A 15,825-nucleotide genomic window follows, 5' to 3' on the forward strand; every position below is an offset into this window, starting at 1 on the left:
CCATCTTGACAGAAAAAAACAGAAATGTAGAATATTTTGCAAATTTATTAAAAAAGAAAAACTGAAATATCACATGGTCATAAGTATTCAGCTTGAGATGGTTCTACTCCTTCACTGGAGTCCAACTGTGTTTAATTAAACTGATTGGCCTTAATTAGGAAAGGCACACACCTGTCTATATAAGACCTTGCAGCTCACAGTGCATGTCAGACCAAATGAGAATCATGAGGTCGAAGGAACTGGGAGAAGAGCCCAAAGATCACTGTGGCTGAGCTCCAGAGATGCAGTGGGGAGATGGGATAAAGTTCCACAAAGTCAACCATCACTGCAGCCCTCCACTAGTCAGGGCTTTATGGCAGGGCCAGGGCCTCTTCCAGAGTGCTCAGAACCTCAGACTGGGCCGAAGGTTCACCTTCTAACAAGACAATGACCCTAAGCACACAGCTAAAATAACCAGGAGTGGCTTCGGAACAAATCTGTGACCATTCTTGACTGGCCCAGCCAGAGCCCTGACCTAAACCCAATTGAGCAACACTGGAGAGACCTGAAAATGGCTGTCCACCAACATTCACCATCCAACCTGATGGAACTGGAGAGGATCCACAAATCCCGGTGTGAAAAACTTGTTGCATCATTCCCAAGAAGACTCATGGCTGTACTTACTCCAAAAGGTGCTTCTACTCAATACTGAGCAAAGGGTCTGAATACTTATGACCATGTGATATTTCAGTTTTTCTTTTTTAATAAATTTGCAAAAAAAATCTACATTTCTGTTTTTTCTGACAAGATGGGGTGCTGAGTGTACATTAATGAGAAATAAAATGAACTTGGCAAACGGCTGCAATGAAACAAAGGGGTCTGAATACTTTCTGTACCGACTGCACTTCCTCTGCAAACAGGCAGTCCCCCAGAGGGCGGTGGAGTAATTACAGGCGCCTCCATGATGGGCAGATAAAGAGGCCAATCTGTTCTCTGGAATTTCTGTAAATTTTCACATATTCAGCTTCTCGTTTAGTCATCACTTAAACTGGTCAATATGCAGAGACATGTGTCCACGTTGTGTTCGCATTAGAGACGTGGTTTTTTACTCTTAACTGACCCAATCCTGAAGCAGACCTGACATTTATACGCTCATAATTCACAAGTCATATTGTTGGAGCCTTCACTACAGAATCACTGATTCTAAAAAGTGACGCAGAACAACCACATTGTAAGTGGTTTCATGTTCAGCCATAAAACTTTCAGTTTCCATTTTCTTCTTGCACAGTCCTTGTGGTTTACCTGTACTTAAAGAAGCCTTGAGGACCTCTCGTCTACACTGTATAAAACATGCTGTAGCTGACCTAGAAATCTTGAAGTTGCTCTTGACCAACATTTAAGTGTTCTGTCATTCACTAATGATTCTCTTGTGGTTCCTGTAGTTCCTGTGCTTGAAGAACATCCGCACATTCCTGATGTGTTGCTGCGAAGTGTTTGGGTTAAAGAAAGGTGACTTGTTTGACGCTTTCGATCTATTTGACGTCCGAGACTTTGTCAAGGTACCAGCTTCATCCATCCAAGTCATTTCTGTCATTTCTTACCTGCCAATACTGCAGTGTCCAAGTCAAAAAGTCCCTATGAGTTGTGTCCAAGTCAAATAGTCCCTATGAGTTCCACGTTCCACATTATGACAAATGACTTGATCACTGTAGATTATAGACACAAGGTCACCTGTGTCACCTCATGATGAAAACCTCAGTCTTTCATCATTGCATGTTATTGTGGCAGCAGCTGTGTTTTAATAGGTCAATGTGTTCGTGGTACAGACCTCTTAGAGTAGAATAGAGTATGTATAGTATGCTATATGAGTAAATATATGTACATATGTTTCTCTGTGCATTTGTGTATATATATACTGCATATATTCCTGTGTACATAAGTATTTACATGTTCACATAAATGCATACACACATAGGATGTAGATTCTGTGTGTGTGTATATCAATTTGTAGGTAATTAATCAAGCTCTTACATAAGTAGCCTCTGAATGTAATATCACCCCATCAGTCACACTCAGTTTGAGTTTTCTGCCACACTTATTTCATTACTGTTATTTTTCCGTTTTATCGCTAGTTGTGTTTTTAGCGTCTGTGTCAATTGTGTCATTTGTCACTATCTCTGGACTGACTATAGGAAACATTGTAGCACCTCAGAGGTGTAGGTGATTTTTCTCATGATTAGTCTGTGGTCTTTTCACCCCAGAGGCGCGCACACACTGATCAGATGGCTACTAAAGTCTGTGTCGGCCTGTGTGTGTTTTGTGTGTGATAGTGAGGTTGTGTGTGTTTGATTTAAAAAAAGACAAACATAACACATTGACAAAAGATAGGCTTATATACAGCTACGTATAGAAACCTCAGAGGTGATGGCCTAGATAGCTGTCTGTCTTTTTCTATCTGCTCTTCCTGTGTGAAGCAGTGCTCTGCTGCTTTTACTGAAACCATGATCATTTAAAAAAAATCATTAAAACACAAGTTCAAATGTTACAATACGCAACACAAGACAGAGCAGGTTTCCATGAATCAGGAAACTCTATTACCAAAGTAAAGCTGATGATACTCCCTGCTGTGCTGTATAATGCTACATAAACAATACATTTCAAAATGTGTTTTTTAATGTAAATCAGTATTTACAGTTTTCTCTTGTTTTTAGATGTTTTGTGCTTTTTGTCACTGAGAATCTCCATCTTGTGGCGTTAATCATCCTGGTTATATATTGTTAAACATACAATGAAGGATATGTCAATGACTCAAACAGAAGTCTGTCTCATTTCAAAACTCCCATCTTTCAGTCATATGTTTGGGGTTGATGAGGTCATGCAGTTGATATTTTTAGATCTATTATGGTACATGTAGATTGAATTGGAATTATAGATTTAGAATTGTGAATTCCACATCATGCCTTTGTTACACACACACACACACACACATTGAATTTGAACACTGAATGTAACCCATCCAGTAAATATCAGTGTGGACTCTATGCTGTAAACATAGTGACTGTATTTATTTTTCTCTATCTGCTGTCTGCTCTTCAAGCCAGTCTTAAATTTTAATCTCAGACCTCTTGGTTTCACCAGGTCATGGACACACTCTCCAAGCTGTCGTACACAAGCATTGCACAGCAAGCAGGATTTAAGTAAGTCACCTAAATAAATAAATAAAAAACCTATAATTACGCAAACGTCATTTACACATTTATTTCATAAACTCAATTTAACTTGTGCTTGTTTTCAGTGAGATATTAAAAACTGCTGTAGCTAATGGTTAAAAAACAAGCAAAACAAAAACAGCCACACAGACACCATGCCGCTAAAACACGATGCTGTTCAAATGTTTGGACAAGTAGAGACAGGAAATGTACATTACGTGTTGGACAAATTGCAGCTTTAACTTCTAAACTTCTCTGTCATTATTGGCAAACACAAAATAAATGCAATAAATATTACGTACTCAGTAAAATGTCAAAAATCACTCTTCAAAATATGATGCAATAAATAATTGCTGTGACTTTACAAACTTAAAAACATTTCTTGTGCTAAAACAGAACTAACTAGCCTGGTTCATGATATCACAGTTTACATTGTGAGTATTTGTAGTAAACATGTTTATTTCCTACGTTCTGTCACCCTCATGACGCTCTGCTGTCTTTCCCAGACCATTCCCGACAGAAGAAAGTCTGAAAGACGAGGATATTTACAACAATCTGGCAGACTTGATGGAGTACGTATGAAGCTTTTTCTCATGGACACATCAGTGATGTTGTTAGAACCTAATTATTTTTCTCAGCGGTACAACCAGCCTGTCTCATCATCCACGCTCTCCAGGGGGCTAGACACCCACAGCTTTTGGTAAAAGCCTTGGCTTCAACTCTGGGTTACTGTCAGAGGAAATGAATGAGTAATTCTGAATGCTTCTGCTGACTCCTTGCACACTCACCCACATCAAACCTCGATCTGTGCCGTTGACAAGTTGATTTATGTACAGGAGGAGTCGTGGTAATTAAATATGCAAAGCTTCAGAGCTCTGTCCTGTTTTTTTCAGTGATTACTGCTTAATTGTAAATTATTGAGTTGGAGCGAGAAAGCAGCTTAGTCTTATTTGACACCTATAATTATAGGACGATTTACATTCTCCCTGAGAATGCACTTATTGTTAACATGCATTTCCACTAAATGGTGCCGTAAACAATGATGCAGAGGAGCTGTCCCTGCCTTACTGTAGCGTGATAACCGTTCTCTGTGTGTATGTTTCTCTCTGTGTGTCTGTGTGTATATATATGCATGTGTTTTAGTGAGAATGTCCTTGAGGATGAGGACGATTTGTATGCAGCTGTCTATGGGCTGGAACAAACAGGTGGAAAGATCTATGAAGATCTCATGAGGGCCGAGCAGCAGCCCCCACTGGTACCAATATGACTCATCTACAAAACACACACATGCATATGCTATTGTTTTCTGCAACAGTTATTGTTTTGGCAAAATATGTTTTTTAAAGGAAACACCTCGCCTTCAGAATCTTCCTCAACAGTGAGGTGACTTTTTAGCTGCGAAACATAAAGCTACTAAATAAATGTTTTAAGATAAATTATCGTTTTTTTTTTAGGCTTTGTAATATTTTTTTATCCAGTATGTGTACACATGTTAAATGAACATTCAAGTTGTTTCTCGATTGCAAAGTGTAACAGAGAGTAAACACTTTCCAAGCATTGTAGTGAATTTCATCATTCTTTGTAGATTTCCTGGAGAATTTCTCTGGCACCAGGTCTGAACCTGAAATGATTAAAACATTATTATCAAGACACAACACAAACATTTGAAGGTTCAATTAAACTGATGTTCAGTGGCTTAAAGATGATTTTGAAGCCAATACAAGTATTAAAATTGACATAAAAATAGGAAGACGTTTAATTCCGTGTGTCCTTGAAGAAGCAGGTAGAACTTGACGTACGCAGCTGCTGCCTGACAGAAATTAAACAGACGGAGGACAAATACACAGAGACACTGGAGTCCATTGAGAAGGTAGAGCTGCCTGTTATTAATGACAGCAACATCACATGATTATCCTGTGGAAGCCTCTTGGAACAATATTTTCTTTACAGATGTTGGTAATTATTTTGTTCTTTCCGCTCCACAGTATTTCTTAATCCCTCTAAAGAGGGTCCTCACTGCTCCAGAAGTTGAACAAATCTTTATAAACATTCCTGTAAGTCCTGGAACCTTTGCCCTATTGTCACAAACACATTGTTAAAGGTAGACTTTGGATGATTTTGTCGTCTTTTCCAGGACCTTGTCAGGGTGCACAGGAGCCTAATGGTTGATATTCAGGAGTCAATCGAGAACAGAAACGCCTCCAATCTCCACCAGATTTTCATCAACTACAAAGAGAGGTGATGGCTCATGACTTTTACTGCTTTAATCGGTTTTAAATGGCATATAAATGTATTCTGTAACGAACGAATCCCCCAGAGCACCACTAGATGGCGCTCAAATGCCACCAGTGGTACCGGTACCGTAGTTCGAGATATGTTACTTTAACAACCGTAGTATTTTAAACATAAAGGAAGACTGTTCCAGTTTTTTAAGCTATTAGTAAAAATAATCCACAATGTTATTTCTACTAAAAATAAATAGTCCTGGTCAACAGGTTAGAAATGTTTAAAAAAAACATTATGACTTTGAACGCGACATAACCTTTCATTTATTATTTCATAATGTTAGGAAGCCTGTAATCTAGTGTGTTCAGTGTCCATTGGGAAGTTTATTCTGCCTTTTTTTTTAACAATTCCAATGCACAAATAACAAATAACAATCAAGTTTGTTACATTATATTTAATTCCTCTTCATATGGTTGTTAGATCACAGAATTATTTCCTGACCTGCAGGTTACTCATTTATGGGGTTTACTGCAGCCGTGTTGAGATCGCCATCGCAGTTCTAGACCACATTTGCAAAGAGAAAGAGGATGTCCGTTTGAAGTTGGAGGTGAGACCACTGAGTACACACACTCACGTATACACACTTGAAATTTGGAGAGACCTTTGAGATTAAGTCTTTTAATCGTCCCACAATAGGCATTTATTTCATACAAATATAAAATAAAAATCAACTTTTGAACTTTAGAAACTTCACCTGAATCATCAGTAAACACATGTAAATGGTGTTTGTAACAGTGTTTCCTGTGTTTATCCCAGGAATGCTCCAAAAGGGCCAACAATGGAAAGTTTACCCTGAGGGACCTGCTGGTTGTTCCGATGCAGAGAATCTTAAAGTACCATCTGCTCCTTCAGGTAGTCAGACGTGGATACTGTGTCCTGACAATCCCAATCTATATATGGAAGCAAATACAGTTCCCAGAATATCATCATTCACATTGTTCCATTGGTTTTGGGAGGGTTGGTTCCAGATCTTTCCATCAGTTTGGAGGTTCTTTACCCTGTTTAAAAAACAACAAAGAATCCCGGCATTGCCATAAGATTGTAGAATTTTATCCACTAGATAGCAGCATTTCCCATGAATTCTAATACCACCAAATTGTCGCTGCGGATTCAGCAATACATTTCAGAAAGATGATTGAAAGTGACAAGTCGTAAATGGAGTCGTGATTGTTTTAGTGTTACAGATATTTTAAAATACGCATTTTCATCTGCAGATGTAAATTAAAGACATTTTCTGGACATTTTCCTTCTAAAATAAATAAACACCGTAAATAAAATAAAGGTTTATGTAGAATGAATACTATTCTTTTTTTTTTTCCATCATGAAAGTCTTCTGGTCTCATAACTGTTTTTATATATAGAATGATTAAAGCACGTTTTTAACGAGTGAGTGATTCAAAAACCTCTGGAGGAAACGTGTTCGTGGGGACATTAAAAGTCAGTCCACCCATGAGTGACATGAACGTGCAGTCCTGCACATACACTCAGGCACTGCAGTACACGTGAATGACCATGCTCGTGTACCATACTCTTTTCTACCTGACAGTTTCTTAAACACTCCTGTATATGACCATAAACAAGACAATGTGTGTGTGAGTGTGTGTGTTTCTGGTGTAGCTGTGCTCACGGGGATGTTTTTTCTAATGAAAATACTATTATTGTGGGGGCGCTGTTCTGTGGGTGGGATTATGAGGCTTTTCATTCAGAGGTAGCACAATAGAAGGTATCAGGTAAGAAGCAAATTGTTTCGAAATACAAACAAATTAAAAGTCTGCTTAAGTGCAAAAATAGCTGCTTAATCTAATTTAAGTGGTTTAATTCCATGACATCTGGATCATCACATCACTGAGTAATCATCACATTTGTTCTGTTTACTCCCATTGTCCATGGAACTCAGTGAGATGTGTTCTAAATGTTTTCTCTCTCTCTCTCTCTTCCCCCTTTGACAGGAGCTGGTCAAACACACTCACCAAGCTGCAGACAAGTCTAACTTGAATATTGCTCTTAGCGCCATGAAAGTAAGTGCAATGCTTATGGTAATTGCTCTGTAATCACTGTGATTTCAGCTTGTTACCACTCGCGGGCCAATCTAACAGATCATTCCTGACGCTCGGCTGCCATTGACGCCCAACAGAAGGTCTTTCATTTGTGTCTTTCCACCAAAGATAACGATTTGCTTTTTTGTCACAAACATGTAGTCGGCCCCTAAGAGTTGGCAGGAAAAATACTAGAAATTCATGGACTTTAAAAATACATTTCTGTAACGATATCTCTGAAAAATCTCAATAGTTGGTAAAAAAAGATATAATCAGTAAGTCACACTAAGCCAATGGTGTCCAAAGTGAGGGCTGGGGCCCATTTAGGGCTCCTGAATATGGCAGTGAGTTTGCAGCAAATCAAAAATTATTAGGCAGTGAGTTTGCAGCAGATCAAAAATTATTATGTGCACTGTAGGCAGTGAGTTTGCAGCAGATCAAAAATAATTTGATATTTAGATATTATTTGTGCACTGTGGTAAAAAACACACAGATGTTTCATTGTATTTTCTTTTGGGGAATAATATGTCCTATATATGAAAGGAGGTGCTGCAGAAAAGGTTTATGGAGGAAAAAAACACTAAGTCAACAGAAAACAGCTGAAACCAACAAAGTGTGTTTGTGTTTGTCCAGGACCTGGCTCAGTACATCAATGAGGTGAAGAGAGATAATGAGACTCTGAGGGAGATCGACCAGTATCAGAGATCTATCGAAAACTTGGTATAAACAAATATCAAAAGACATCATTGCAAAAATATTGGAAACACATATTTGTTTTTTCCTGAAAAAAAAAATCATGTAATACAATTCTTTTTAATGTAATGAATGTATACGGAAACCTGAGGCCTGATCAACAACAGAAACGATCACAAATCAACAGTTAAACTGTCCGTGAACCTACGTGTGTTTTCTTCTAGAATCAGCCTCTGATCACTCTGGGTCGTCCGAAGGGAGATGGAGAAGTGCGCATGATCTCCAGTGTGGACAAGAGGAAACAGGACAGGTGATTATATTTTTATACCTGAATCCAACAGGTTTTGTTGTTTTTTTTTTAGTGTTGTGTCTCTCTCTTTGAAATTTCATGTCATGTTCTGACATGTAGTAGCAACCAGGAAAATTGTTCACATTTTTTGACACCTTAAAGGCAAGTCCAGGCATGTTGACAATCTTGTGGAAATAATTTTCAAATTAATCGGGTCTCACGTTTCCACAGAATGGACGAAAGCAAAGCTGTGCGGCTGCGTTCCATTTCTTTTGACATTTCCTTGCGGAGAATTCTTTCTTTCTTCTCTTTCCAGAAATTTTCACTTTGAGGAACATGCAGGAAAACTTCAAATAAAGCAACTGTAACTGAGGTTTCCCATTCCAATTTTTTCCATTGTTTTGGAAGAAAATCTCAGCAGTGACTCAAAACAACAGACTCAGAAAACACTTAATATATAATATAGTATGAACACTTTGCTGCAACATTTAACATATTACCGTTACATTAAGGAACACGTTAACAACAAATCAAATATAATTTTGTATAAATTCAAATATAATTTGACAGCTGTTTAAAAAAAAAATCTCTGCACGCTGGCTGAACAATGCGTGGCCACTAGGGTGAGATATTAAAAAAAATATATTTTGAATACATTACCTTCCAGTGTATATTTAGTCAGAAATAACACAATGCCAACGATTTCTCTTTTCTTTTTCCACAGACACATCTTCTTGTTCGATGTCGCCCTCATTGTTTGCAAGAGACGGGGGGACAACTACGAGATGAAGGACATGCTCGACCTCAACTACTTCAAGGTCACAAACAACCCCACCTCTGAAAGAGAGGCGAAAAAGGTCAGGGAACATTTTGACTTTTCACTTTTTCAAGTTTAACTCTGAACTGTTTGGAACGGTTGTTTATAGAGTTGTACTGTTGAAACAAATACTGAATTGATGCCTAACAAATATATCTGCTACATCACATACAGTATGTCAAACTCAAGGCCCATGGGCCGGATGTGGCCCGCCACATCTTTATATATGGCCCACCAGAGCTTGGCATTCATAAGATTTATGAATTATTTTGTTTTGAGGGAAACCTGTTATGGGTCTAGTTTTTTCCCAGAAGGTGCTATTTTCACCTTCTGGGAATATGTGCAGGCCACACTGATGTGGAGGGTAACTTGTTGATGTCTTATTGATGTATGCTCACAGATGGTGCCTTCTCACTCCACTGCTGATTGCTAATGTGAAACTGACAGCCTGCCAGAGTGGGGCGGTTCTGTGTGTGTGTTTTTTGTGCGTTGTATTGATCCAGTATAGTCTATATTTAGGGTTTTGGGATGAAAGTGTGTTTTTTTTTTTTTTTTTCCTTTGTGTGGGACCAAGTTAAACATTGTGTCAACAGTGTTGTATAGAACATTCAGTGACATGGATAGGTGTGGGACCAAGTTAAACATTGTGTCATGGATAGCCCTTTTTCTAAATTTTCTTTTTTTTTTAACCTCCCTCTGTTGAGATGCTACATCCGTCCCAAGCTGCAGAAGACGACAGACACATGTACAAGACTAATGCACGCAGACATGCTGTTTGTAACTACAGTTCATCCTCTTGACCACACACACACACACACACACACACTGCAGGACAGAGATGCTAATATCAGGTGATGAATGTGTGCAGTCCTCCAAGGCTGCTTTTAGCCATATATCATTTTCAGCTAAATGAAACTTCAGTGTGTGAATGTGGTGCCACTGAACACCCACACAGTCATCAATGATTTAACACTTCAGCAGAGCACTAAAACACTCACAACTTTTCAGCCCTGGCAGCTCATGCCCATGGGCAAGGCACTTAACCTGAAAGGACCACGGTAGGGTTACGTTTGGAAATAAAGGATTAGCAGGTAATCTTAATGTGTCACTGGGAGGAAAGCAAACAAGCACCATCTATGTGTTATGTATTTGATTAAAAAATAATCACAGATTAGCATGTGTTTGTGAAAAATCTATATTTGAGAACTTTGGATGGTTTCGTTGCCAAAACATCTCTACGTGTGACTTTGATTTTGTCATTTGAACTCGGGTCACTCAGGGCCAGATCAGCAGACTCCTCCTGATTTGTCCTTGGGCAGGTTTGAGGAAATACTGCCACAGCTGCAGCTCTCTACACCAGGAGTTTCATCCGTTCTTAGTGATGGACCCCCTGTGAAATATTTTGTCAGCCAAGTAATCCCTTGCCACCAAGGCTATTTTGAATTAAAAAAACAAACTAAAAAAAAGAGTAAGAGCCAGCAGGATGATCACCAGCTTCTTTTCCTGATTTTTGTTTTGCACATTCTTGTCATGTCTTTTAGTTTTCTAAATATATATTCATATTTTCTTGATAGTTTTTCATTTCCAATTTTCCTATTTAACCTTCTTTTTTATTTTTTAGAAAATATCATTGAAAGGTTTGACATTTTGTTAGCGACTAATTGCAGTGTTTAATGAGTTGATCAATCATGTCCGAGTGCTAATGTTTCCCTGTTTTACAATCTGCTTAGCAGCACAACAAAGTTCAGTGGCTTACACATCTAATGTCTGTGTATTCAATAGAGACTGTAGAGTGTCAGTCTATATCCTGTGCAGCGGTTTCCTGGAATGTGGTCATCACTGGGAGGTTGCCCGGCAACCCTGCTCTCACTCCTTAGGCTAAGCATTGCTGAGAAACTGCAGTCTATAGTCTTAAGTTAACTTCCCGCAGGAGAATCTCTTTGATTGTTCTTTTTAGCTGATGCACAACACATGCAAGTTTTTACCATCTTTAACATCAGCTCTGAATTGTGTGGGTTTCATTACTGCCCCCAGTGGGTGTATTTCACACCAGAGGACACCCTGCAAAAGAAAGAAAACAAAAAAAAAAAGGTAGACTTGTAGCAAAGTACATGCAGTTAGAAAAGTTTTATAATTTTCTTATTTAATAAGTTTTTTTTGTATGGGTTGAATTGATTTTGCAATTGGAACATAAAAATAATTATCTTGGCAGTCATTAACCAGTATAAAAGCAGGTTGTCTAATTATGAAGCCTCCTAATTAAATCTGATCAAGAAGTGTAAATGCAATTTATTTTTTAAAATGATTTAAAAAAAAAAAAAGTGTAAATGCAATTTATTTTTTTAAATGATTTAAAAGTGTAAATGCAATTTATTTTTTTAAATTATTTAAAAAAAAACCCAAAACATTTGTGCACAATTTTGCTTTTACCTGAAAAAATGACCCAGGGTGTAATTATTTAAATATTTCATGATTTTTCTTCTTCTTGACCCCACAGTGGTGCTACGGCTTCTATGTGACTCACCATCAGGGCTACATGGGCTTTGAGCTCTTCTTTAAGACCAGAGAGCTGAAGAAGAAGTGGCTGGATCAGTTTGAAATGGCCATGTGAGTAAATTCACTCCAACGACCAGTGCGTCTGTCACAGGGAGCACAAACGATGTACTGCTGTGTTTGCATGGCTGCAGAGTTGGTCTGTTTTGCCTCCATGTTTCCAAGGTTGATGGAGGTATTGACTCTGTTATGCACAGTGTTTGATCAGGTCTCAGCTGTGACCGAGCACACATTGCTGACGACAGTGTGATAACACATACACACACACAACATACACACAACATACGCACTACAAAAAGGCTGCTGCCACAGGGGTTTAGACTGTTACTGAAGTATTTAGTGTATTAAACTACACAGTATTTATGTTGACCTTGCAGTAAAAATGTTGTCTTTGATATATTACATATATATATATTAAAAAAACAGGGATAATCATGGAATCTGCAGAGTAAATTGATGATGTCAGTCAAGTTTTTTTTGTATGAGATATAATATGAGACTCAAAACTTCAGAAACTATTTTTCTACCACTTTTGTTGGTATCTGCTGGTCCTGAAGTTCAGAAGGCAAAATTGTGATTAAAAAACAATCAAAGTGTGGGTGAGGTAAACTGGAACCAGGCAGCAGATTATTTAAAAGCACAAAACAAGAGGCTAAGTCATTTGTAAAGGCTCAAAGGGGAGTGGGCGGCAGATGGAATTTTCCACAAGTCAAAGATCCATTTATTATAGTTGGTAAAGCCAGAAACTATACTTGATCACTGTCAGCTGTAGCTCCTACACAACTCGGTCATTTCATTTGAATCCCACTGAACCCATTTGTGTTTCCTTCTTCCTGCGCCTCAGATCAAACATTCGTCCAGACAAAGCCAACCACAACTCACACCAGTTCAAGATGCACACGTTTGAGAAGATCACGTCCTGCAGCTTCTGTCATTACCTGCTGCTGTACGATGAGTTGTTGGTTAAATCTTACAGATAAAAATCCTCTTCATGAAGCGTCAATGTGTGGAGACATGATGAAACCACCTGAGTTTGGACTAAACTCCGAAAGTCACTGTGACATTTTTCTAACGTCGGTCAATTCCCCTCACTGTACTCAGGGATGAAGTCCTTTTACGTGTATCATATCCAGTTTTTATTGTTACCAGGGGCATCTTCAACCAGGGTTATCTGTGTCTGAAGTGTGGTCTGGGGGCTCACAAGGAGTGTCTGAGTCGACTGGGAGTGTGTGGAAGGACAGGTGAAGTGTAACTCTTCAGCCTGATGCAGATTTGTTTAATAGATACTTGGTTAAAGCTAATTTGCCTAAATAACTCCCTACCATCACAAAGTGAGTTACTTTAACTTATCCATAAAACCAAATTACTAACACTCCTATTTATATATAAGGACTCTAAATCAATCTTAATTGCTTTCCAGATTCTGCCAAGTTGAAACCCAAGGTAAGAACTGAACCCTTTTTTCAATCTTGCTGTAAATTCCACTGATGATGTCTTATCAACACTGTTTTGTTTTTGATCACTTTTAAATATTTACATGGCCATGATTTTTTTAATTATAAGTCACTGAATATATGAGTAGTAAAGTTAGCAAAGAAGGAATTAAACATTTAATCATGAAAGAAGTTGACAGTCTTTGATGGTTCTGATCTACTGTATGTGGTCAAAATAAAGAGCTTTTTCAGAGAATGATTTTACATAAAAATGAGAACTTCACAGACATGGACATAAATTACACATTTTATATCTGTGTGGTCTTCACAGGTGAAGGTTTCACCAGTTCATGACTTATTCTTCAGGTTCCTCAGGTGTGAAATCACTAACTAAAAAGTGACATTAAATCTTTCATATTTTTCCCCCCTTTTTTTTTCTCTGACAGGAAAACCCAACTTCTCCAAACCCAGGTCAGTCAGCCCCGTCAGAGCCTTTGCTCTGCACTTTCTCAGAGTTGTGTCTGCATAACATAACCAGCAGATTAGCTGTGTAGCAAAAAGAAGATGGTTTGTAATTTGTAGTTTTTATTTCTTTCTCTCTGTGGATGTTGTCTCAGAAGTGCTCATGAACACCAATCTCTCCGTCGGGTTCAAGGCAGGAAAACGCCAACTGCCGTTTCACTTTGACAAATACGAACGTACAAAAAAAATAAATAAAAAAAGAGAAAAATCCCTTTCTTTTCCACATGCTGTGACGCCTGAGCCCCAGACGGCTGTGAGATGAATGGGAGTAGGTGAAATCATTATGAGAACAACGGCGGCAGAAATACCAGCAGAAAAGGCAACGACAGCCTCTGTGACTCAACCTCAACTGCCGAGCCCTGCCTCGGTGATAAATCCATTTCCATAACGGAGCTTTCTGAGGAAGACAGCTGTGCTTATTGTTCTTATTAAAAACATGAATGTGTGACATTCCTCCCATTCATCTCAGGTCACCGTAATAGTTTCCTCGGGCTGATTTAAATACGAGCCGTGGCTGGGAGGGAGCGGCGTCTGGGGGCACTAAATGTGTGAGTCTGCCGAGAAGTGAGTGGCTTTGTCTGTTACGTTGGCAGCAGCGTTCCGTCTTATCCATAGCTAGATGCCCGTGGCTGTGTTTGTTTGCCACGTCCAGTAATCAAACTGATGAATCCCTGTGGTGGTAAATTACTGGTTTTGGGACGGGCTCAAGCAAAGGGCAAACCTTTTGTATAATAGCAGTGAAAGATTCTCATTATTAACACAGAGTTGGTGTGAAATTATTATTGAATGGTTGGTTCGACCCAATGACACTATAAATTACTTTACTTTTATGTTTTAATCACTACTCTTTTTTTTTTTTTTTTGCCGCTGAGAGAGTTTCTGTGAAGTTGATGCAGGATTTTGTTCATTTTTTTTAATATTGAAAAGAATAGAAAACTTCTAAAAAGTTCATTTTTTTGCCTGCTCAGTAATTACATATATAATTTAATAATTTGATTACAAATCTAAAGACATTTCTGTTCTTTAATAGAGGGGATTACACAATATTTGCTCTTTGATCCTCACAATTTAAAAATCCAGTTGCGGGCCTGATTGGACGGTTCGCTGGGCTGGAGTTAGCCCACAGGCCACCAGTTTATAATCACTGCTCCATGTTTTAACGGTTTTCCACTTCTACTATGCAATTCGTTCTTTATATTACAGCCAAAAAAAATTAACAATTCTTAATAAAACATTTTTAATACAAGAGCTCAAACAGTTTATTATTTATATTATATTTCCTCTGTGTTCCATAGTATTAGTGATGTATAAAATATTAATGTTATTGATATTCTTTTTTTTTTTGTCTTGTAGGTTTACCCAGGATGGTAGTGACGAGAGACTACAGCGGTATGCCCTACCCCCAGTATGGCCCCCCGCTCAGCATTCATGTGGGGGATGTGATTGAAGTGATGTTCGCAGACCTGCACAGCTCCTGGTGGCAGGTGCGTGTCACTCAGCACACGCTAGTTTTATCTCAGCATCTGTGATGCCATGAAAAAATAACATGTTATGGCCTGCGAGGTAGCTGCGAGCACGCAATGTCTTTGCAGCGTTGTGGGCTTGAATCAGTGCAGGGTGTCAACTCCTCCCTGCCAGGTCTGAACAGAAGGGGCAGTAATAGGGTGATGCCCTTCATTTATTTCCCTTTGTAGTAAATTATGGTGTTGTCACGTTTATCAGCCCGACAGGATAAATATGACACCGTGATGAGGGCAGTGCTCTTTGGAAGTGGAAATTAAAGCAGTTACAGACATCACTGAACCTCTGTAAAAATTAGAGCCTTAGCATCGTTGTTTTGTTTTTTGTTTTTTTCCATGCACAAATCAAGTCAGCCTCCATCAGGTGAGCTAGCCAATTAGCTGCTTCAATTGATTAATCGAGTGTCACGCAGAGATTATAAAAGAGCTGCCACTCCTGGTCCCCGGAAGATCTTTTAATGGCGGTGCACAACCTCATGTACAGGCAC

At 38.7% G+C, this 15,825-nt stretch overlaps 1 protein-coding gene across 9 annotated transcripts in view; it reads left to right on the plus strand.

The window, feature by feature from the left end:
- vav3b (vav 3 guanine nucleotide exchange factor b) overlaps positions 1 to 15,825 on the plus strand; it is a 100,579-nt gene that overhangs the window by 3,802 nt on the left and 80,952 nt on the right. For 8 of the 9 annotated variants that reach the window (XR_003048704.1, XR_003048705.1, XM_025052502.1 and 5 more), the window contains exons 2-20: positions 1,422 to 1,538; positions 3,118 to 3,176; positions 3,695 to 3,760; positions 4,332 to 4,443; positions 4,966 to 5,058; positions 5,174 to 5,242; positions 5,323 to 5,426; positions 5,922 to 6,021; positions 6,231 to 6,326; positions 7,424 to 7,492; positions 8,144 to 8,230; positions 8,428 to 8,513; positions 9,217 to 9,349; positions 11,807 to 11,916; positions 12,707 to 12,806; positions 13,010 to 13,103; positions 13,283 to 13,305; positions 13,742 to 13,766; positions 15,171 to 15,301. Coding sequence is in view for 7 of the 9 variants with exons in the window: in XM_025052502.1 (XP_024908270.1) it covers positions 1,422 to 1,538; positions 3,118 to 3,176; positions 3,695 to 3,760; positions 4,332 to 4,443; positions 4,966 to 5,058; positions 5,174 to 5,242; positions 5,323 to 5,426; positions 5,922 to 6,021; positions 6,231 to 6,326; positions 7,424 to 7,492; positions 8,144 to 8,230; positions 8,428 to 8,513; positions 9,217 to 9,349; positions 11,807 to 11,916; positions 12,707 to 12,806; positions 13,010 to 13,103; positions 13,283 to 13,305; positions 13,742 to 13,766; positions 15,171 to 15,301 (1,674 nt within the window). In the remaining 2 variants the exon portion in view is untranslated. The remainder of the gene's footprint in view (positions 1 to 1,421; positions 1,539 to 3,117; positions 3,177 to 3,694; positions 3,761 to 4,331; positions 4,444 to 4,965; positions 5,059 to 5,173; positions 5,243 to 5,322; positions 5,427 to 5,921; positions 6,022 to 6,230; positions 6,327 to 7,423; positions 7,493 to 8,143; positions 8,231 to 8,427; positions 8,514 to 9,216; positions 9,350 to 11,806; positions 11,917 to 12,706; positions 12,807 to 13,009; positions 13,104 to 13,282; positions 13,306 to 13,741; positions 13,767 to 15,170; positions 15,302 to 15,825) is intronic. The other variant, XM_025052503.1, reaches the window with a different exon arrangement.

The sequence above is a fragment of the Cynoglossus semilaevis genome, chromosome 20 (assembly GCF_000523025.1).
Source record: "Cynoglossus semilaevis isolate Cse_v1.0 chromosome 20, Cse_v1.0, whole genome shotgun sequence".
Taxonomy (NCBI): domain Eukaryota; kingdom Metazoa; phylum Chordata; class Actinopteri; order Pleuronectiformes; family Cynoglossidae; genus Cynoglossus; species Cynoglossus semilaevis.